At 44.9% G+C, this 24,250-nt stretch overlaps 1 protein-coding gene across 1 annotated transcript; it reads right to left on the bottom strand.

The window, feature by feature from the left end:
• Positions 1 to 3,809: 3,809 nt before the first annotated feature.
• LOC139567631 (transcription factor Sp2-like) lies at positions 3,810 to 24,218 on the bottom strand. Its single transcript, XM_071389013.1, has 8 exons — positions 24,100 to 24,218; positions 22,876 to 22,952; positions 10,387 to 11,088; positions 9,883 to 10,080; positions 8,872 to 9,163; positions 8,410 to 8,590; positions 6,741 to 6,934; positions 3,810 to 6,253 (listed from the first exon to the last, which is right to left on the bottom strand). The coding sequence occupies exons 1-8, from the start codon at positions 24,167 to 24,169 to the stop codon at positions 6,153 to 6,155; spliced, it is 1,815 nt and encodes a 604-aa protein (XP_071245114.1). The 5' UTR covers positions 24,170 to 24,218; the 3' UTR covers positions 3,810 to 6,152.
• Positions 24,219 to 24,250: the final 32 nt, after the last annotated feature.

Genomic DNA, 24,250 nt, shown 5'->3' with positions numbered 1-24,250 from the left:
TGAAATGGTGGTGTAGATATTGGGGGGACGAACACTAGACATACACTTTTTACATTTTTAAAACACATTTCCTGCAATTCTACACAGTTTGACATAACTTATTATGCCCCTCGAGGGGTATTTTGAGGGATATTTTGAAAACACAGTGTAAGTGAAAGGATAAGTCGTCACCATCATCAATGAAGGTATTTCAAGGCAAATATTAAGACACAAAAGATGTAGAATGAGTTGTATTATAATGATGCACACATGCATATTTATTTATATTAAAAAGACACAAAAGATGAAGACTAAGTTTTATTATAGTTTGAGTTTGCCTACCTTATGCCCAGTCCACATTTTTTAATATATATATAAAATAATTGAGTGTGAACATACCATGGACACAGACTCTTGTTAAATGTTGATCCTGACTTTCGAGTCTCCCGACCGTATTCTGTCAGCATCCACGCGGTCATTCGGAATTTTTAATTACATTTTTATTTTTATAAATGACTTATTTTAAGTTATTAAAGAAATTATTGTGGGGTACGAATTGACCTATTCTGAATATTTGGGGGACATGTCCCCCCATCTCCAATGGCAATTTTGCCTATGCATCACAGCATACAGTACATGTCTAGCATGAACAGCTGGGGTCTATGCTGCATCAGTTGGGCTACAGGTGATCATGCATCTTGCTAATAGCACATCTGATAGTATAGTATCTCCAACCCTGTTCCTGGAGAGCTGTACTCCTGTAGGTTTTCGCTCCAACCTTAGTTGTAATTGACCTGGTTCAGCTTATCAATCAGCTAATTATAATCAGGTGTGCTAGATTAGGGTTGGAGTGAAAACATACAGGACTGTAGCTCTCCAGGAACAGGGTTTGAGAGCCCTGTTATAGACAATGCACAGGAACAGGGGTTCTCAATTCATACCCTACGAGGTCCGGAGCCTGCTGGTTTTCTGTTTTACCTGATAATTAATTGCACCCACCTGGTGTCCTAGGTCTAAATCAGTCCCTGATTAGAGGGGAACAATGAAAAAAATGCAGTGGAACTGGCTTCGAGGTCCAGAGTTGAGTAAGAGGGGGCTATATGCATGGTCCAATATGTTAAAATAATTGTAAGATAAAGTAATTTCTACCAATATGTTAATGTGCTCATTTCTGGAGGTGGAAATTATATTTTAGATGGGTGTCAGCATCATTAAAAAATAATAATATATATATATATATATATATATACACACTGCTCAAAAAAATAAAGGGAACACTAAAATAACACATCCTAGATCTGAATGAATGAAATATTCTTATTAAATACTTTTTTCTTTACATAGTTGAATGTGCTGACAACAAAATCACACAAAAATGATCAATGGAAATCAAATTTATCAACCCATGGAGGTCTGGATTTGGAGTCACACTCAAAATTAAAGTGGAAAACCACACTACAGGCTGATCCAACTTTGATGTAATGTCCTTAAAACAAGTCAAAATGAGGCTCAGTAGTGTGTGTGGCCTCCACGTGCCTGTATGACCTCCCTACAATGCCTGGGCATGCTCCTGATGAGGTGGCGGATGGTCTCCTGAGGGATCTCCTCCCAGACCTGGACTAAAGCATCCGCCAACTCCTGGACAGTCTGTGGTGCAACGTGGCGTTGGTGGATGGAGCGAGACATGATGTCCCAGATGTGCTCAATTGGATTCAGGTCTGGGGAACGGGCGTGCCAGTCCATAGCATCAATGCCTTCCTCTTGCAGGAACTGCTGACACACTCCAGCCACATGAGGTCTAGCATTGTCTTGCATTAGGAGGAACCCAGGGCCAACCGCACCAGCATATGGTCTCACAAGGGGTCTGAGGATCTCATCTCGGTACCTAATGGCAGTCAGGCTACCTCTGGCGAGCACATGGAGGGCTGTGCGGCCCCCCAAAGAAATGCCACCCCACACCATGGACTGACCCACCGCCAAACCGGTCATGCTGGAGGATGTTGCAGGCAGCAGAACGTTCTCCACAGCGTCTCCAGACTCTGTCACGTCTGTCACATGTGCTCAGTGTGAACCTGCTTTCATCTGTGAAGAGCATAGGGCGCCAGTGGCGAATTTGCCAATCTTGGTGTTCTCTGGCAAATGCCAAACGTCCTGCACGGTGTTGGGCTGTAAGCACAACCCCCACCTGTGGACGTCGGGCCCTCATGGAGTCTGTTTCTGACCGTTTGAGCAGACACATGCACATTTGTGGCCTGCTGGAGGTCATTTTGCAGGGCTCTGGCAGTGCTCCTCCTGCTCCTCCTTGCACAAAGGCGGAGGTAGCGGTCCTGCTGCTGGGTTGTTGCCCTCCTACGGCCTCCTCCACGTCTCCTGATGTACTGGCCTGTCTCCTGGTAGCGCCTCCATGCTCTGGACACTACGCTGACAGACACAGCAAACCTTCTTGCCACAGCTCACATTGATGTGCCATCCTGGATGAGCTGCACTACCTGTGCCACTTGTGTCGGTTGTAGACTCCGTCTCATGCTACCACTAGAGTGAAAGCACCACCAGCATTCAAAAGTGACCAAAACATCAGCCAGGAAGCATAGGAACTGAGAAGTGGTCTGTGGTCACCACCTGCAGAACCACTCCTTATTGGGGGTGTCTTGCTAATTGCCTATAATTTCCACCTGTTGTCTATTCCATTTGCACAACAGCATGTGAAATTTATTGTCAATCAGTGTTGCTTCCTAAGTGGACAGTTTGATTTCACAGAAGTGTGATTGACTTGGAGTTACATTGTGTTGTTTAAGTGTTCCTTTTATTTTTTTGAGCAGTATATATATATATATTAGTAGAAGGTTCTTTTAAAAAGTCACCAGAACAGTGCTTCAGTCCTTCTACATAAAAATGATCCCAAGGTGGACACTGAACCCCCAAAGCAAGGGGACTGGAATTGGTCAAACTTACAGCTTAATACATGTACAAAGTTATCCTCTTTCCCTAAAAACACAATGGTCATGACTTATTATTTTACATGAAAGTGGAGGTTAACTTGGCCCCGCAGGCAATCGATCTGAGATCGACTTAAGTTTGCTTTAACCCTAAAGAACATGTGGCAAACACATTTATTTCTGAAGTCAACTGTCCAGACATCAATCCAGAAAGGGGATACAGCACCGAGACCCTATAGCTTGGAATCACTCAATCCTTTTTTCAGAAAATACAATTTTATTTTCTCATTAGCCATGCACATTTAGCATAGGGTTTCCCAAGCTCGGCCCAAGTGTCGGGGCGACGCACAACTGGCCCAGCGTCGTCTGGGTTTGGCCGGGGTAGGCCGTCATTGTAAATAAGAATTTGTTCTTAACTGACTTGCCTAGTTAAATAAAAGGTAGTTAAAAAATATATATGTTTTTTGCCCGAGCACTACACAGCTGATTAAAATAATCAAAGCTTGATGAGGAGTTGGATATTTGAAATCAGCTGTGTAGTCATAGGGCAAAAACCAAAACTTGCACTCAGGGCGGGGCCCCAGGACTAGTTTGGGAAACCCTGATTTAGCAGACACTCTTATCCAGAGCAACTTACAGGAGCAATTAGGGTTAAGTGCCTTGCTCAAGGGCACATCAGATTTTTTTCACCTGTCAGCTCAGGTATTCAAACCAGCAACCTTTCAGTTACTGGCCCAATGATCTAGACTACCTGCTGCCCCATGTAAGACAAATGACAGCCAGGTAAATACTTATACACAAACACACCTTTTTCAAAATTCACCCTATGGTTCTCAGTGAGGGAAGTCTCTCGTGAAGGCTGATGGGACCTGGATGAAGAAGGACAACACAGAATACAGTTTGAATGCTTTATTGAGGGGGTGGGTGACTGTAAAAAAGGAGCAAGCACCTGTAGTAAGCGCCTTAATACAAGTTATAAAAGATGGGCAATAGCTGGATATCTGAGGACTCCTGTTAAACAAAGGAAGTCTGAAATGTTACCCTATTCCCTATATAGTGCACTACTTCTGACCAGAGACCATGGAGCTATGGTTGAAAGTAGTGCACAATATAGGAATTAGGGTGCCATTTCAGACATACACAGGGTCTGTATCTATTACTGTGGTAGATCAGGTTTAGAGAGGGAAAAGCACCTGGTTCACTGAGACCAACATTAGGACCTTTTCAGTTTAGGTAAAATAACTCATCCACTGATCATTACTTAAAAATCAAATAAAAAAATCACACATTTTCAACCTGGGCTCAAGTCAGTGCACATAAACATTGGCATTATGTAACATAAGTTAGACAAAAATAAAAGGAATTCTACAAATGCCATTCCCTGGAAATTAGACAGAAATCTCTTTAAATACTGGGTGCAACTGTCTAAGGCAACTTTAAATTCGATAGAAAAGGGATCATCTAGAAGTAATGGTGTACAAAGCAGGAATGAAGCTATACAATGTCACATTACGCATTTTCCTTTCACACTGTACAGAGTCCACTTCCTTCAGCTCTGGCCAGGCCGGCCAAAATACAAGGCAGTGTAACTTTCTATCCTACATTTTACTGTGTCTCCCAGACACATTGTATATACACATTCAGGACATACAATACAAACATAAATATGAGCAGGACTTTCTTTCCGTCCCCAAGGCCCAGTTGAGGCATCCAGACATACTGGACATGATTTTCATATGGGCTATTCAATGAAATGTTGATCTCATTTTAAAATGCATGAGGATCATTTTTTTTGTTGGGGACATGTATAAATCTTTCCGAGTAGTTAATTAAATATTTGAAAGAAAAATATTAAAAATGTACGCTGTTATGCAGTTAGCTACATAAACAGTCAATATGTATTCATTGAACAGAACATATTGAGTAAAGGTTTAGTGCTGGTGTTCTTCCTTGACTGTTAAAGGAATTGAAACACCAGAAACCTTAGATAAATAATAGTAGATAGCTTGTCAATTTTTATGTCATACGAATCGGAAATGTTTCATCAAACATATTTGCCTCAAACGGATCTTAATGTAGATCATAATAGACAAGTTATGACTTCTAATGTAATCTAATAACTGGTGACAGGCCCGAGAAAGCATTTTAATGTCGATTTTTTTTGTTGCATCTTATGACATGATTGTCACGCCAGACCAATATTTGGGACATATTTAGTTAATATCATAATGATATACACATAGCAATGCACTACATTTAAACTCATTAGGAGGGAGTCTGTATTCAAAATAATTTGTAACTCTTTACTCAAACAAACAAATGCCAAAACCTAAATTACATTTTCGATTTACAAAAAACCTCCCGAAAAGGGTATTATGTCTGAACATCATAAATATCTATATTTGCCCATGTATGAGTGAATGTATGTTTGTACGCATATGCACAAAATCTTTTGCCAACTTGGGTTTTCCGAGTCTGGAACTGTGTAAGGTTTCAAAGTGGTCACCAAGGCCTCATAGGTATGCATGTTTTCTTTCCAACCAAATAATTTATTTGTTGGAAAATCAATAATATTACTTTGATATTGAACAACAATAGAATTACAAATACCGTTCAAACCATGTAAAAGGATATGCATGTAGTGCAATTTACTGAATAGGATTTGTTTGACTGAAAAAAGTACCTTGGATACTCGTGGGGCTTGAGGACCAACTTTGAAAAAACCTTATTCTGGAGCTTCAACAAAAATAGTATTTGTTATTATTAATATTGAAAATAATAAAATATGGAAAAACAAGAAGGGGCAAGAGTGGCTGGAGTCTCCTTTGGGCTCGGGTACTTTGGTAGACTAAATCTATCAGTTTTGCTCTCATTCCTCCCTCAGGCCTGGTGACTGGATTTGGATATGGCGCTCAGAGCGTGAGGTCATCAGAACACAGCAGCCACGCTTGTCTGTCTTTCTGGGAGACCGCCTTTCGCTGTTCTACGCATTCTGCCTACGTAAGTAAGCCTGCTGTCCGTAATTATATATATTTGTATCATTAATAACTTGACTGGAACAGTTGAGTCCGTGAGGGGGAGGATTGGTTTGTACACCAGGCTACAAAGCCTCTGTGGGGGAGAATGGGGCGTATGGGGCCTTTTTGGGACTACTCTCTTGGTATCCTCTCCTGCGGCCCTCTATGGGGTTTAGTTCATCAGGGCATGTCTGTGTATACAGTCGGTATACAGCAAAGCTCACAAGTTCTTGGTGTTTATGTGTGTTTTGTAATGCTTCGTGAGATGGTCGCTCCTCATGAACCGTTTCTGACACTGGTTGCACTCGAAGCGCTTGTCTCCTGCAAGGAAAAGACAGAATAAATTAGTGGTTTAATTTTCGTGCATAACACAAAACTATGAAACAGCAATACCATTCTTCTCTGTTGCAAGGAAATCTCTGCTACAAATCTGAGTGCCTGCTTGAGTCCTGGAAACTGCAGCAAAACTAACATACTGTATGTGCATCGTCTGCTTGAGTCCTGACGTGGTGAAAACAATGGTGTATGAGAATGATTTGGCATTTGGAGCATTGTCGACTGACTTGTGCTAACCTTGCGGTGTACGTACCTCCTGAGTGTGTGTCCTGGGGTGTGTTCAGTAGGGGGAAAACGTTTTCAAAAACAGGGGAGGTACTATCTGAACTTGTCCAATAAGAACACAGAATTTTATCCATTGAAAAATGTTTGCTACGGTGTTCCTTACTGAACATTGCCCAGTGAGTGTTTTGCAGACTGACTTACATTCATCCTACAGTGTGTATCAGTGTGTCTCCTGCGGTGGACAGACCTGTGTGTGTCCTGGCGTGTCGCTGCAGCTCGTCACTGCGCGTGAAGCGTTTGCCGCAAAAGACCCAGTTGCAGACGAAGGGCCGCTCGCCGGTGTGCAGACGCACATGGGCCCGGAGGAGGGACGTTTTCCGGAACGTCTTCTCGCAGCCCGGGATGTGACAGATGTGCTTCCTCTTCCCCACCTCGCCGGGCCTGCACAACACAGAAAACACAAACGTAACTACACTATATATACACACACAAAAGTATGTGGACACCCCTTCAAATTAGTGGATTTGGCAATTTCAGCCACACCGGTTGTTGACAGGTGTATAAAATCAAGCACACAGCCACGCAACCTCCATAGACAAACATTGGCAGTAGAATGGCCTTTACTGAAGAGCTCAGTGACTTTCAACGTGGCACCGTCATAGGATGCCACCTTTCCAACAAGTCAGTTCGTCAAATTTCCGCCCTGCTAGAGCTTCCCCGGTCAACTGTAAGTGCTGTATTGTGAAGTGGAAACGTCTAGGAGCATCAACGGCTCAGCCGGGAAGTGGTAGGCCACACAAGCTCACAGAAAGGGACCGCCGAGTGCTGAAGTGCGTAAAAATCGGTGGCCCTCGGGTGCAACACTCACTACCGAGTTCCTCTGGAAGCAACGTCAGCACAAGAACTGTTCGTCTGAAGCTTAATGAAATGGGTTTCCATGGCCGAGCAGCCGGACACAAGCCTAAGATCACCATGCGCAATGCCAAGCATCGACAGGAGTGGTGTAAAGCTCGCCGCTATTGGACACTGGAAGTGCGTTCTCTGGAGTGATGAATAATGCTTCACCATCTGGCAGTCCAACGGACGAATCTGAGTTTGGCGGATGCCAGGAGAACGCTACCTGACCCAATGCATAGTGCCAAATGTAAAGTTTGGTGCAGGAGGAATATTGATCTGGGGCAGGTTTTCATGGTTCGGGCTAGGCCCCTTAGTTCCAGTGAGGGGAAATCTTAACGCTAGAGCATACAATGACATTCTAGACGATTCTGTGCTTCCAACTTTGTGCCAACAGCTTGGGGAAGGCCCTTTCCTGTTTCAGCATGACAATGTCCCCGTACCCAAACAAGGTCCATATAGAAATGGTTGTCAAGATCGGTGTGGAAGAACTTGAGCCCTGGCCTCAACCCCATTGAACACCCTTGGGATGAATTGGAATTCCGAATGCGAGCCAGGCCTAATCGCCAAACATCAATGCCCGACCTCACTAATGCTCTTGTAGCTGAATGGAAGCAAGTCCCCGCAGCAATGTTCCAATATCTAGTGGAAAGCCTTCCCAGTAGAGTTGAGGCTGTTATAGCAGCAAAGGGGGGACCAACTCCATATTAATACCCATGATTTTGGAATGAGATGTTTGACGTGCAGGTGTCCACATACTTTTGGTCATGTAGTGTATTCACTATATTTCTGCTTGGTGCACAGGTATTAAGAGCAGGAGGATGGAAAGTAGTTGCTTGCAATCGTGGTTGTTTCCCTGCCCCAAACTCACAAAAGAGTACACTTTGCCATACAGATATCAGTTTGTATCAACCAAGACTTTCCATATTGGTAAAAAAATATATGGGTTTATACTGTATATCATGTTTTTTTCCCACCAGGTGCTCAGGCCTGTCTCTAGTTTGCTAGTAAGAGCCACTTGCCTCTTCTCGGAGTCCTTACAGTTGGGGCAGGTGCAGGCCATGCGGCGTTTCTTCTCCCCAGGCTGGCCCTGCAACTCCAGAGCCAGAGTCTGCTCCATCTGCACCTGGTGGCCCTGGGAGGTCACGCCGCCCAGCTGGAGGGCACCGCCCTGCACCGTCTGCACTGTCAGGTGCTGCTGCCCTGAAAGAACAGTAGAGAAACTTTAACATATTGCAGATGAGTAATAAACATATATTGTACATATATAAACATACTTTACACAGACATGCCCAAACACACATACTGACACACACATGCAGGCCTCCATTAGCTTGCTAAAAGTCCATTGGAATGCAAACCATTTTTAAAGGAAGACAGTATGGAAATAGACAGGATATGGATATGCCCTTGTGGATTTGGATACGGACAAGCACTTTTTATATTTGTCACGAACACAACAGTACACACACACACACACACACCTCCTGCATTGGTGATGGTGACGGGCACTCCTTGCACCTGGACCCCGTTGATGTTTATAGTCTGCACGGCCTGGCCCGCCGAAGAGAGCTGGGCCGCGTTCAATGCTATCATCCCCCCCGCCGGAGCTATTTTTGGTAGGGTCCTCTCCTTCCTGCCCCCCGCCAGTGTTCGCTTGGTGGCCCCCACGGACGACAGGGTGGTGACCATGCTGGAGGCCGTTGTTGCTGTGGAAACTGTGGTTTCCTGGAGCTGCACAGTCTGCCATTCGCCTGATGCCGTTTTGATCAGCAGCTAAGAGGAGCACAAGGGTGTCAGACTAACATGGAACAAATCTGTCAGATTAGGACACATTTCTGAATTCAAGTCCCACTTCCACTTTTATGGTTTCATTACATTTCAGCTGTTTGGAAAGCGCATGTGCGCATGTGACTCAATCATGGACACTCTTACTGACAGTTGTGGCTGCTTCGCGTGATGTATTGTTGTCTCTAACTTCTTTCCCTTTGTGCTGTTGTCTGTGCCCAATAATGTTTGTACCATGTTTTGATGCTTCTATGTTGTTGTCATGTGGTGTTGCTACCATGCTGTGTTGTTGTCTTAGGTCTTTCTTTATGTAGTGTTGTCTCATGTCGTAATGTGCGTTTTGTCCTATATTTTATTTTGAATCCCAGCCCCCGTCCCCGCAGGAGACCTTTTACCTTTTGGTAGGCCGTCAGTGTAAATCCGAATTTGTTCTTAACTAACTTGCCTAGTTAAAATGGTGAAATAAATTAAAATAAAATAAATAAACATGTGGATAGCCTGGAGTGAGTGTAGAGAGGTGGTGTGCATGCAGCACCTGTAGGTGTTTTGTGTGTGTGAGTGGCCTGTGTGCATGACTACATTGACAACTTCAGACTGACCTATCTACAAATCACCTTGCATCCTAACTAAATACTCGGAGTAACTCCTAGATCTGTCAGTTTGCTGAGAGAGCTACATTGATGATCTCTAACAACTTGTGTGTGTACCTGAGTGGGCTCTGGCTGCAGGCTGGGTGCAGGCTGTCTCTGGGGGACCTGAGGCAGGGTGGCGGAGGCGGCCTGCACCACCTTCAGGGCCTGCTGGGGGATCTGGACCACCTGCTGCTCCTGTTTCTGCTGCACCAACTGCACCAGCTGCTGCTGGCCCGACCCGGTGTTCTGCACGATCAGGAGCTGGTTCCCCGCCTGGGGAGAACACCAAGAGAGCAGCAATGAAACACAGCCCTAAATCTATCCAACACTTACTCATACAGGGACCCCAATATTGGAGGTTGAAGGGGTGATAGAGTAGGCTAACCCTCACGTAAAGCATAGCATTTTGAGTTTGAGAAATACAGATGAAATCATTAGATACTCATTTACACACACACACTCACAAGCATTGTAGACACATTCAGTAATTAGTACCCATTTGTATCCCAATCAAGCAAGTGAACTGGTCCACCAGTCATGGTTGATCCCACACCAAATGCAGCAGAAAAACAAACATACCTGAATAATATTCTCCCCGGCTTCTAACAATATCGTCTCCATCTGCTCGGGGGGCAGAGAGATGGTCTGTGGTGGAGGGGCTGCTGCCACTAGCTTCTTCCTTCCTCGTCTGCCTTTTGTTGGCGGGGGAGGAGCTGCCGCTGGCTCCTCTCCGGTGGCTACGTTGAGGGGCAGCGTGAGCCCGCTGTGCAGCCGCACCACGTTGGCTGCATTGGGTTTCCGCCCCCTGGGGGACGGCTTGATGGCCACCGTCTTCTGCGGGGTGATGGGCGTGGCAGCGGGCTGCGGCTGGGGGACCGTCATGGGCGTGGTGATGATGGCCTGGTTGGTACCCGGGATGAGCTGGATCTGTCCGCCCTGCTGCATCATCTGGATGGTCTGTGTGCCTCCCAGCTGCGGCATCACCTGGTATTGGATGTTGGATGTTTGATTCGAGCGACCAGGGCTCTGCTGGATGGTGAGGACGATGGGTGTGCCGGGGTTGTTGGAGCCCAGGCCCGCTGGCAGCTGGATCACATTTCCTTTAGCGGACAGGAAGCCCAGGTTTTTGGGAGGGGCGGGGGCGATGGGGGCGGGCTTGATGGGGAGGAGACGGCGAGGTTGGGGTTGGGTAGGAGGGGCACTGACAGGGGCCTGAGCAGCAGGGGGGCCGATCTTACTACAGGTGGCGGCCAGGAGGGCCAGTGGGGAGGGCTGGGAGTCCTGTAGACAGGACCAAAGAGAGAGGGACAAATGGTTAGGGGTGCAACGAGTCGGACACAAATGATTTACTGCCGATACCAGACCTGGGCCAAATCCCTGTCATTCGCATGAAGAAGCAACGCCGATACAGGGGGCGCAGGTCCGGGTGCCTTGTGAGAATTTGTCGGCAAGTGGGTAACCCGCCTCTACCATCCATCCTATTGGCCAACGTCCAGTCATTGAAGAATAAACTGGATGAGCTCTGTTCAAGACTATCCTACCAACGGGACATTAAAAACTGTAATATCTTAGGTTTCACGAGTCGTGGCAGATCGACGACATGGATAACATACAGCTGGCTGGGTTTTCCATGCATCGGCAAGACAAAACAGCTGTCTCCGGTAAGACAAGGGGTGGCGGTCTGTGTCTATTTGTCAACAACAGCTGGTGCACGAAATCTAATATTAAGGAAGTCTTGAGGTTTTGCTCGCCTGAGGGTAGAGTATCTCATGATTAGCTGTAGACCACACTATTTACCAAGAGAGTTTTCATATATATTTTTCATAGATGTCTATTTACCACAACAAACCAATGCTGGCACTAAGACCGCACTCAACGAGCTGTATATGGCCATAAGCAAACAAGAAAATGCTCATCCTAAGGCTATGCTCCTAGTGGCCGGGGACTTAAATGCAGGGAAACTTAAATTATTTTTACCTAATTTCTACCAGCATGTTACATGTGCAACCAGAGGGAAAAAAACTAGACCACCTATACTCCACACACAGAGACGCGTACAAAACTCTCCCTCGCCCTCCATTTGGCAAATCTGAGCATAATTATATCCTTCTGATTCCTGCTTACAAGCAAAAACTAAAGCAGGAAGTACCAGCGACTCGTTCAATACGGAAGTGGTCAGATGATGCAGATACTAAGCTACAGGACTGCTTTGCTAACACAGACTGGAATATGTTCTGGGATTCATCCAATGGCATTGAGGAGTATACCACATCAGTCACCAGCTTCATCAAAAAGTGCATCGATGACATCATCCCCACAGTAACCGTACGTACATACCCCAACCAGAAGCCATGGATTACAGGCAACATCCTCACTGAGCTAAAGGGTAGAGCTGCTGCTTTAAAGGGAGCAGGACTCTAACCCGGATGCTTATAAGAAATCCCACTGTGCCCTCTGACAAACCATCAAACAGGCAAAGCGTAAATACAGGACTAAGATTGAATGCTACTGCACTGGCTCTGACGCTCGTTGGATGTGGCAGGGCTTGCAAACTATTACGAACTACAAAGGGAAGCCCAGCCGCGAGCTGCCAAGTGACACAAGCCTACCAGACGACCTAAATTACTTCTATGCGCACTTCGACACTGAAGCATGCATGAGAGCACCAGCTGTTCTCGACAACCATTATCACGCTTTCCGTAGCCAATGTGAGTAAGTCCTTTAAACAGTCAACATTCACCAGGCTCCTGGGCCAGACGGATTAGCAGGACGTGTACTACGAGCATGCGCTGCGCTGACCAACTGGCAAGTGTCTTCACTGACATTTTCAACCTCTCTCTGACCGAGTCTGTAATACCTACATGTTTCAAGCAGACCACCATAGTCCCTGTGCCCAAGAACACAAAGGTAACATGCCTAAATGACTATGAAGTGCTTTGAAAGGCTGGTCATGGCTCACATCAACACCATCATGCCAGAAACCCTAGACCCACTCCAATTTGCACACCACCCAAACAGATGACGCAATCTCTATTGCACTCCACACTGCCCTTTCCCACCTGGACAAAAGAAACACCTACGTTCATTGACTACAGCTCAGCATTCAACACCATAGTGCCCTCAAAGCTCATCACTAAGCTAAAGACCTTGGGACTAAACACCTCGCTCTGCAACTGGATCCTGGACTTCCTCACGGGCCGCCCCCAGGTGGTACGGGTAGGCAACAGCACATCTGCCACGCTGATCCTCAACAAAGGGGCGCCTCGGGGATGTGTGCTTAGTCCCCTCCTGTACTCCCTGTTTACCCACGACTGCGTGGCCAAGCACGACTCCAATACCATCATTAAGTTTGCAGAGGACACAACAGTGGTAGGCCTGATTACCGACAACGATGAGACAGCCTATAGGGAGGAGGTCAAAGACCTGGCAGTGTGGTGCCAGGACAACAACCTCTCCCTCAAGATAATCAAGACAAAGGAGATGATTGTGAACTACAGGAAAAGGAGGGCAGAGCACGCGCCCTTTCTCATCGACGGGGCTGTAGTGGAGCAGGTTGAGAGCTTCAAGTTCCTTGGTGTCCACATCACCAACAAACTATCATGGTCCAAACACACCAAGACAGTCGTGAAGAGGGCACGACAAGAGCATCCTGACTGGTTGCATCACCGCCTGGTATGGCAACTGCTCTGCCTCCAACCGCAAGGTGCTACAGAGGGTAGTGCGTTCGGCCCAGTATATCACAGGGGCCAAGCTTCCTGCCATCCAGGACCTCTATACCAGGTGGTGTCAGAGGAAGGCCCTAAAAATTGCAAAAGACTCCAGCCACCCAAGTCATAGACTGTTCTCTCTGCCACCGGTACTGGAACGCCAAGTCTATATCCAAAAAGGCTTCTTAACAGCTTCTACCCCCATGCCATAAGACTGCTAAACAGCTAATCAAATGGCTACCCAGGCAGTGACCCCCCCCTTTACGCTGATGCTACTTGCTATTTATTATCTATGCATAGTCACTTTACCCCTACCTACATATTACCTCGACTAACCAGTACCTCCGCACATTGACTCGGCACCGGTACCCCCTGTATATAGCCATGTTATTGTATTGTTGCGCTTTCATTTTTTTGGTTTATCTTTTGTTTATTTAGTAACTATTTTCGTAACTTTTTCTTAAAACTGCATTGTTGGTTAAGGGCTTGTAAGTAAGCATTTCATGGTAAGGTCTACACCTTTTGTATTTGGCACATTTTTTGAACCAGGGATGGAATTGGGCTGTAACTAGGGCTGGGCGACCTATTTAATTAGAATGTATGTTTTAGCGCAATGTTCCAAATGCCTGTATCACAAGAATCAAAGTTTTATTTTTGTCCGTTTTTATGAGCGTTTTTCCCTTTTTGGTCTCGTCTCCTTCTGTGCTGTGTGCACTGTGCACCTTCCCACTCGCACAGACACCAAGCCCCTCCCCCTGCCACTCACAACAAGATCACTTCTTCCTCTCTGACAACAAGCAATTCCAACTTGCTATTTGCATTTGAGGTTTGGTCCAACAGAATCGGTTAATTCCCCTTCTAACAATACCCTTTTTATGTTTAAACTTTCAAAATTTAGAACAGAGCAGATCATACTAAAACGGGAGTGTCAATGAACATGATTGTGGAAAATGAATGCTCAGTTTGTCGCACGCAGCATTGCAGTACGGTTAGTGCTATATGTGATCCTTGGGACGTGCCTACCCTAAACCTTACCTAGCCCCAACCATTTAAAATTGTCAACTTCAATGGGGTAGGGACATCCCAAAGATTCCAGATAGCAAATACCATTGCGGTACCATGTACCGCTAGCAGCATTTTAGCCAAATACTGTTATGTGCTAGCTGTCTAGCCTGTGTTTTATACATTTGCAATGAGCATAAAAAGACGCATTTATATAAGGTATTGGCAACTCGTTCTCATTCTGAGAAATAAACATCTTATCCAGGTAGGTCACTTGATTTCAACATCTAAACAAAGTGATCAGGCTGTTGGAGACTGACAGCAGGGTGTATTCATAACAGTTCAACTGTTCTACACTGCTAGCAAGCAAATAGATCCACGTTGGCTAGACTTTAAATATAAAGATTAGCTGGCTACCCACTGGCACGTGGGCTTGTGCTTGAGAGATTTCTTATGAGACCGTGTTAATTTTCTATAATGCCTATCACAAGAACATGAACGCCAGATCAGTGATTATTGCAAAAAAAGCAGGTTAAATTATTTGTGTGTTTTATGGTGGTGGAAGGCTTATATTTAGCCTAGGTATATTTCTTACAATCCCTGAAATCATTAGATTATTCCTGACTGTTTGAAATGCAGTGTATTGACCTTTAATTGTGGGTCAATCCATGTCATTTCAGCAAGCCATGACACCCACCATCTCAGATTGCTCTGAAATTGTTTCTGTAGTTAGAAACATATGATTGGCATTCCTGAAACATTATTTTGTTGAAATATGATTTGATCTCTGAGAAATTAAGCTAATTGATTGCACCCAAATTGCCCATTTTAAAATGTGTAGAATTCCTATAATCTTCCATAAATATAGTACCTAACATCCGATTTGGACAATAATTCTTGCTAACAATGAGTAAGACATGAGGAATCTTATAAAATGATGAAAAGCCACCCACGGACCTCCCACACCCCACGCCAATTCCACCCCAACAACCAGTATCAGTTCTCTGTCTGACAGTAGTATGGAACTGCTGCTTGGAGTATTGCTTCTTCATCATTTGTAATGTATTCCTGGTGAATCTGGTGATGTTTCCCACCGTTCAGAGAAAATAGCCATTGAAGTCGCTTGCATTCTTTACCATAAAATAATGTGAAAGTACCAAGTTTTTCCCACTAGATGCCGCTGTTCCTGCTTCTGCCACCACACCATTTATCCACTTTGTTGTTCTCCTGTGTTTATTAAATGTATCACAAAATTGTTTTTGCAACTTTGGATAGAAAACCAATAGCTATTGCTCATGATGAAAATAAATAGTGTGGTCATCCTCACAATTCAAGCCAGTCCTCCATGAAAGCAATTCAGTTTTTCCTTCTCTTGGGCTTAATTTGTCCAGGAAACGGCCCCTCTGTATCTGTTTTACTCCCTTAAAAAAGGTCTGGATTAGACCATTCCTGATGATTGGCGATCAAGCAAACCATTAGGCTAGAGCAGTTCTAATGGTTTCCATGCAACGGTCTCCAACGGTCTTCAATAATAAAAAAGTCCTAAAACACACACTGTATAGTGTTTTGCAATGGTAATGATATTGGGTTGGGTATAATGGTAAATGTCACTAATCACACTACATAGAGATATTTTCTAATAATTTTATTTAAAAAACATACAACTGCCATGCAATGGTTTATAATTGTATTTTATTAGGGTTGTCACAACATTTTAGTCACTAGCACATTTCTCCATCAAAGTTTTGGCCCTGTAGAAAAAGTATTCACCACACGGATAGCCCTCTCAGAGAGCTGCAATGTTTTGGATTATTCAAGGAGAGTTGGGTTGAAACATTAGGTAGCTAAGAGAAGGTCAACCTGAATTGCTTTCATGGAGGACTGGCTTGACCACACAATTTACTTTCATCGTGAGCAAAAGCTATTGGTTTTCTACCCAAAGTTGCAAAGAAAATGTTAATCCATTTAATAAACACAAGAGACTGGCAAAATTACTAAAAGGGTGTGGTGACAGTAGCAGCAGCAACAGAGAAAAACTTGGTACTTTCACACTAATTTATGGTAAAGAATGCAAGCGACTTCAAAGGCTAATTTCTCTGAACATCGGGGAAAAAACATCACCAGATTCATATATAGTCGCAGGTTTACATACACTTAGGTTGGAGTCATTAAAACTCGTTTTTCAACCACTCCACCAATTTCTTGTTAACAGGCTATAGTTTTGGCAAGTCGGTTAGGATGCATGACACAAGTAATTTTTCCAACAATTGTTTACAGACAGATTATTTCACTTATCATTCACTGTATCACAATTCCAGTGGGTCAGAAGTTTACATACACTAAGTTGAATTCACCCAACATATTGTGGGAAGCTTGTGGAAGGCTACCTGAAACGGTTGACCCAAGTTAAACAATTTAAAAGCAATGCTACCAAATACTAAATGAGTGTATGTAAACTTCTGACCCACTGGGAATGTGATGAAAGAAATAAAAGCTAAAATAAATCACTCTCTACTATTTTTCTGACATTTCACATTCTTAAAAATAAAGTGGTGATCCTAACTGACCTAAGACAGGGAATTTTTACTAGGATTAAATGTCAAGAATTGTGAAAAACTTAGTTTAAATGTATTTGGCTAAGGTGTATGTAAACTTCAACTGTGTATATATATATTAGAAACGTTGAAGAAACAATACTCCACGCAGTAGCTCCATACTACTTAGAGATAGAACTGATACTGTATTCTGGTTGTTGGATGGGCTTGGCGTGGGGGGTGCGTGGGTGGCTTTTGATTCATTTATTGGATTACTCATGTCTTACTAATTGTTAGGAAGAATTATGGTCCAAATTGGATGTTAGGTACTATATTTATTCGAATCCAAGATGGCGTAGCAGTCGGACGTGTGTTTGTCTTGTCTTGTCCCGTGTAAATAGTCCTCGTATTTTTCGTATACATTTCGTATATATTTTAATTTTACTTTCCATCTAGGAACTGAATATACATTCCTACATTCCGCCTCACCCAATGTGGTACGGACCTGCTATTTTTTTATACTTTAGAACCGTAACCCCAATCAGAAGCTAGCCAGATAACTAGCTACTAGCTAGTAGTCAGTTAGCCACTGCTGCGGTCTTCACCCTTAACTCGGACACAGCCAGCTTCAGCTCGGGCCAATACCTGCCAGTCTGCAAGCGCGATATCAACCCAGAGCATATAGGACTGCTTTTTCTCTACCACATCACCGGATTCCTGACGCAAGCTCTGGACAATTACACCGTATCATCACAGCTAGCTAGCTGCAACCGAGTGGCTACTACTGGCTAACACCTCTGTCCCGAAGCAAGCACCAGCTAGCCTTGAGCTAGCCTCGAGCTAGGCCCATCTGCCGGCTAGCCGAAGAGGTCTACCAGCGAATTCTTGGGCTACAATACCTCTTTTGCCAATTGGACTGGACCTTTTTTTGCCGACACAGAGCCCTGCCAATCCATTACAACTGGTCTAAATCAGCTACAAGCTAATTTAGCCATTTTTTTGCCGCTGCTAGTAGCTTTTACCTTCTGCACAGACACCAGCCCTGTTATTAGCCTGGATATTACTCACCAATTTACCAGCATCGGACTGTCTCTCGACAACAACGCCGGATTCCTGCCGTAATCCCTGAGCCACTACTTCTGATCCTCACAGCTAGCTTGCAGCTAGCGCAGCTAGCGCCACTGCCACGAAGCTAGCACCAGTTAGCAAACACAATTCTACAATTCACAACCTCTCTTTCGCCATCCGGCTTGGATTCTCTGTCGACACGACCACGTCTGAGCAGACCCCCTCCGTCTGAGCAGACCACCCCCCGGGCTACTAACTTTAAACGCTGCGTGCTAGCTTAGTGGAGGCCTCCCTGCTCCATCTACGGCTGCCCCCTGGACACTATGATCACTTGGCTACATAGCTGATGCATGCTTGACTGTCCATTAATTCACGGTACTCCATTCTGTTTATTTGTGTTTTATCTGTCGGCTCTGTGCTTTAACTCAGGATCTGTGTGTAGTTAATCCGACCCTCTCTGCCTAGTCGTCGCCATTTTTACCTGTTGTTGCTGTGTTAGACTAGCACCCTGTTATTGCTGCTGTTATCTTACCTGTTGTTTTAGCTAGCTCTCCCAATCAAGACCTGCAATCACTTTATGCCTTATTGTATGTCTCTCTCAAATATCAATATGCCTTGCATACTGTTGTTCAGGCTAGTTATCATTATCATTGTTTTGGTTTGCAATGGACCCTGTAGTTCCACTCTCCGTACCTCTGATACCTCCTTTGTCCCACCCCCCACACATGCGGTGACCTCACCCATTGAGACCAGCATGTCCAGAGATACAACCTCTCTTATCATCACCCAGTGCCTGGGCTTGCCTCCGCTGTACCCGCGCCCCACCATACCCCTGTCTGCACATTATGCCCAGAATCTATTCTACCACGCCCATAAATCTGCTCCTTTTATTCTTTGTCCCCAACGCTCTAGGCGACCAGTTTTGATAGCCTTTAGCCGCACCCTCATCCTACTACTCCTCTGTTCCTCGGGTGATGTGGAGGTAAACCCAGGCCCTGCATGTCCCCAGTCACCCTCATTTGTTGACTTCTGTGATCGAAAAAGCCTTGGCCTCATGCATGTCAACATCAGAAGCCTCCTCCCTAAGTTTGCCTTACTCACCGCTTTAGCACACTCTGCCAACCCTGATGTCCTTGCCGTGTCCGAATCCTGGCTTAGGAAGGCCACCAAAAATTCTGGGATTTCCATACCCAACTATAACACTTTCCGTCAAGATAGAACTGCCAAAGGGGGAGGAGTTGCAATCTACTGCAGAGATAGCCTGCAAAGTTCTGTCATACTTTCCAGGTCTATGCCCAAACAGTTCGAACTTCTAATTTTAAAAATTAATCTCTCCAGAAATAAGTCTCTCACTGTTGCCGCCTGCTACCGACCCCCCTCAGCTCCCAGCTGTGCCCTGGACACCATCTGTGAATTGATCGCTCCCCATCTAGCTTCAGAGTTTGTTCTGTTAGGTGACCTAAACTGGGATATGCTTAACACCCCGGCAGTCCTACAATCCAAGCTTGATGCCCTCAATCTCACACAAATCATCAAGGAACCCACCAGGTACAACCCTAAATCCGTAAACATGGGCACCCTAATAGACATTATCCTGACCAACCTGCCCTCCAAATACACCTCTGCTGTCTTCAATCAAGATCTCAGCGATCACTGCCTCATTGCCTGTATCCGCCACGGGTCCGCGGTCAAACGACCACCCCTCATCACTGTCAAACGCTCCCTAAAACACTTCTGCGAGCAGGCCTTTCTAATCGACCTGGCCCGGGTACCCTGGAAGGATATTGACCTCATCCCGTCAGTTGAGGATGCCTGGTCATTCTTTAAAAGTTACTTCCTCACCATATTAGACAAGCATGCTCCGTTCAAAAAATGCAGAACCAAGAACAGATATAGCCCTTGGTTCACTCCAGACCTGACTGCCCTCGACCAGCACAAAAACATCCTGTGGCGAACTGCAATAGCATCGAAGAGCCCCCGCGATATGCAACTGTTCAGGGAAGTCAGGAACCAATACACGCAGTCAGTCAGGAAAGCAAAGGCCAGCTTTTTCAAGCAGAAATTTGCATCCTGTAGCTCTAACTCCAAAAAGTTCTGGGATACTGTAAAGTCCATGGAGAACAAGAGCACCTCCTCCCAGCTGCCCACTGCACTGAGGCTAGGTAACACGGTCACCACCGATAAATCCGTGATAATCGAAGACTTCAACAAGCATTTCTCAATGGCTGGCCATGCCTTCCTCCTGGCGACTCCAACCTTGGCCAACTGCCCCGCCCCCCCCGCTGCTACTCGCCCAAGCCTCCCCAGCTTCTCCTTTACCCAAATCCAGATAGCAGATGTTCTGAAAGAGCTGGAAAACCTGGACCCATACAAATCAGCTGGGCTTGACAATCTGGACCCCCTATTTCTGAAACTGTCCGCCGCCATTGTCGCACCCCCTATTACCAGCCTGTTCAACCTCTCCTTCGTATCATCTGAGATCCCCAAGGATTGGAAAGCTGCCGCGGTCATCCCCCTCTTCAAAGGGGGAGACACCCTGGACCCAAACTGTTACAGACCTATATCCATCCTGCCCTGCCTATCTAAGGTCTTCGAAAGCCAAGTCAACAAACAGATCACTGACCATCTCGAATCCCACCGTACCTTCTCCGCTGTGCAATCCGGTTTCCGAGCCGGTCACGGGTGCACCTCAGCCACGCTCAAGGTACTAAACGATATCATAACCGCCATCGATAAAAGACATTACTGTGCAGCCGTCTTCATCGACCTGGCCAAGGCTTTCGACTCTGTCAATCACCATATTCTTATCGGCAGACTCAGTAGCCTCGGTTTTTCTAATGACTGCCTTGCCTGGTTCACCAACTACTTTGCAGACAGAGTTCAGTGTGTCAAATCGGAGGGCATGTTGTCCGGTCCTCTGGCAGTCTCTATGGGGGTACCACAGGGTTCAATTCTCGGGCCGACTCTTTTCTCTGTATACATCAATGATGTTGCTCTTGCTGCGGGCGATTCCCTGATCCACCTCTACGCAGACGACACCATTCTATATACTTCCGGCCCTTCCTTGGACACTGTGCTATCTAACCTCCAAACGAGCTTCAATGCCATACAACACTCCTTCCGTGGCCTCCAACTGCTCTTAAACGCTAGTAAAACCAAATGCATGCTTTTCAACCGTTCGCTGCCTGCACCCGCACGCCCGACTAGCATCACCACCCTGGACGGTTCCGACCTAGAATATGTGGACATCTATAAGTACCTAGGTGTCTGGCTAGACTGCAAACTCTCCTTCCAGACTCATATCAAACATCTCCAATCCAAAATCAAATCAAGAATCGGCTTTCTATTCCGCAACAAAGCCTCCTTCACTCACGCCGCCAAACTTACCCTAGTAAAACTGACTATCCTACCGACCCTCGACTTCGGCGATGTCATCTACAAAATAGCTTCCAATACTCTACTCAGCAAACTGGATGCAGTTTATCACAGTGCCATTAGTTTTGTTACTAAAGCACCTTATACGACCCACCACTGCGACCTGTATGCCCTAGTCGGCTGGCCCTCGCTACATGTTCGTCGTCAGACCCACTGGCTCCAGGTCATCTACAAGGCTATGCTAGGTAAAGTGCCGCCTTATCTCAGTTCACTGGTCACGATGGCTACACCCACCCGCAGCACGCGCTCCAGCAGGTGTATCTCACTGATCATCCCTAAAGCCAAAACCTCATTTGGACGCCTTTCCTTCCAGTTCTCTGCTGCCTGCGACTGGAACGAATTGCAAAAATCTCTGAAGTTGGAGACTTTTATCTCCCTCAACAACTTTAAAAATCTGCTATCTGAGCAGCTAACCGATCGCTGCAGCTGTACATAGTCCATCTGTAAACTACCCACCCAATTTACCTACCTCACCCCCCATACTGCTTTTATTTATTTACTTTTCTGCTCTTTTGCACACCAGTATCTCTTCTTGCACATGATCATCTGATGATTTATCACTCCAGTGTTAATCTGCTAAATTGTAATTATTCGATTTATTGCCTACCTCATGCCTTTTGCACACATTGTATATAGATTCTCTTTTTTTTCTACCATGTTATTGACTTGTTTATTGTTTACTCCATGTGTAACTCTGTGTTGTCTGTTCACACTGCTATGCTTTATCTTGGCCAGGTCGCAGTTGCAAATGAGAACTTGTTCTCAACTAGCCTACCTGGTTAAATAAAGGTGAAATTAAAAAAATAAATAAAATAATATTATATGAATCCTAAAAATTAAAATGGCCAATTTGGGTGCAATCAATTGGCTTCATTTATCAGATATCAAATTATATTTCAACAAAACGTTTCAGGAATGCTAATCTTATGCGTTTCTAACTACAGAAACGATTTCTGAACAATCTGAGATGGTGAAATGCTCTTTCTTGTGCTTTTTGAAGTGGAATGACTCTAGTGCAACAAAGCTTGGAGAAAAAGTTAAACAAATAAAAAGAAATAATAAAATTAAAAAGAGACGCATCGTGAATTTCACCCAGCACTAGGTGGAACACAGTTTACATACAGGAGGTTAAGCTACATCTCACCATAGGCTACCAATAAAATACATAAACTACTAACGTCATGATTCACAATAGGATGGCATTGCTGGACTCAGTATGCAAGCTAAAGTCAAATAATGAACCCCTTAGTTACTTTTAAGACACCACTGGGTGATATTTACACATCCAAGAACAAGCAGGAAGTAGTCTAGCTATGACTCACTTGAGAGGAAGTGGCAGAGGGCTGGAGATACTCGCTGGGACTGACAGCAACAGTGGTGGCCATACTGTCCTGTTGATCTGCAACACACATGGAAACACAGTGCATATACTGTAAATAGTCTAACACATTTCAAGTACCAAAAATAATGATGTCACTGTCAATACCTCTGCTGCAGAGATTCAGGAAATTATTACATCTGAGGGAGCTGTTTTGCCCTAAACGCATGTAAAGGCATTCAAATAAGACAGTTCACAAAGGAAATGGAAACTGCAACTATAATACATGAGTTGTGGATGGCTAGCTACCACCCCGTGAATGCCAATCACCGCAGACCTGTGTGTAAATTGCGTGACCTTTAATCAGTAATAAAAGGGCGGGTCTATGACAACAAAAAGTGATTGTCAGACACATGCATTGCCAACTACATCTCCTCCTCTACGAAGTACAGAATTAAAAGGCCCTAAACAAAAGTACAGTATGCTAGCTAGCAAATGGGCACAGCAGAGGGCTACGACTTGTGTACAGTGAGTTGGTGACTACTATACCTGGCTGACTTCTCACGCAATCTCACAAATAGCTCGAGCATGAGAATGTATCGCGAGAGTATCAATAAAAAAATTGTACTGTACAAAAAATATGCGCTGTGGATATATGCACTGTGGACACATTGACCAATGTGACTGTCTCTTTAAAATCTGATATTTAGTGTTTAGGGGAAAAATGGTTTGAGCGCGGCCTGAAAATAGCGCCGCCATCAAACGTACACAGAAAGCCAGCAAACCGTTTAGTTAGCAAGAAGCTAACTGGCAGTCAGAAATGAAACAATTAGATAGCATTGCAAATACTTTTTAGTGCAGCTGACTTTTCAAACTGAGTGGAATAAACAGCCCATGGCGATACGTGCATGTGGAATTTGCTTTAATGTGAAATATCAAAAATGATTAGCATCAATGTATAGCTAACGGTAGCTGGAATTACAAACAGGATTCAGTTTTACTGGCTAGTATGCTAAGCTAGATACGCGTAGCAAATCAAACTCTTTGATACTGGAAAAAAGGCAGCCCTTTTCCGGAAATGCATAGCTGTCTTGCACAATGCTCCTACTCAACCTCAAACATAAGGAATTTCCAGCACAAACTGTTCAATGTGTTTTGTTTAACACAGACCAAATTGTTTTACGAAGTACAATGTAATATAAACACCAATGTTTTAATTCCTACCCACCGCTCATGACGACACTCTCTCTCCGTGAGCCTTCAAGAGCAAGCCCCTGGAAGATTCCGCCCGCGCTCATGGACCAATCCACGCGCTGTTGTTCAATGAAGGATGCCCAGGCCAGCCAATCGACAAGAGCTCTCAGTGTGATTGAAATTCA

The sequence above is a fragment of the Salvelinus alpinus genome, chromosome 2 (genome assembly GCF_045679555.1).
Source record: "Salvelinus alpinus chromosome 2, SLU_Salpinus.1, whole genome shotgun sequence".
Classification (NCBI taxonomy): Eukaryota; Metazoa; Chordata; class Actinopteri; order Salmoniformes; family Salmonidae; genus Salvelinus; species Salvelinus alpinus.
The sequence above is the reverse complement of the archived record's forward strand: the minus strand, read 5'-3'. Positions and strand labels throughout refer to the sequence as shown.

Excerpts from the sequence above, each read along its gene's own strand:
- LOC139567631 (XM_071389013.1), bottom strand. The coding sequence starts at position 24,169 with ATGAGCGCGGGCGGAATCTTCCAGGGGCTTGCTCTTGAAGGCTCACGG. Across the intron at positions 10,081-10,386 it reads CCGGGGAGAATATTATTCAG|GCGGGGAACCAGCTCCTGAT; the intron begins GTATGTTTGTTT and ends TGTTCTCCCCAG. Across the intron at positions 9,164-9,882 it reads TGCAGCCAGAGCCCACTCAG|CTGCTGATCAAAACGGCATC; the intron begins GTACACACACAA and ends TGCTCCTCTTAG.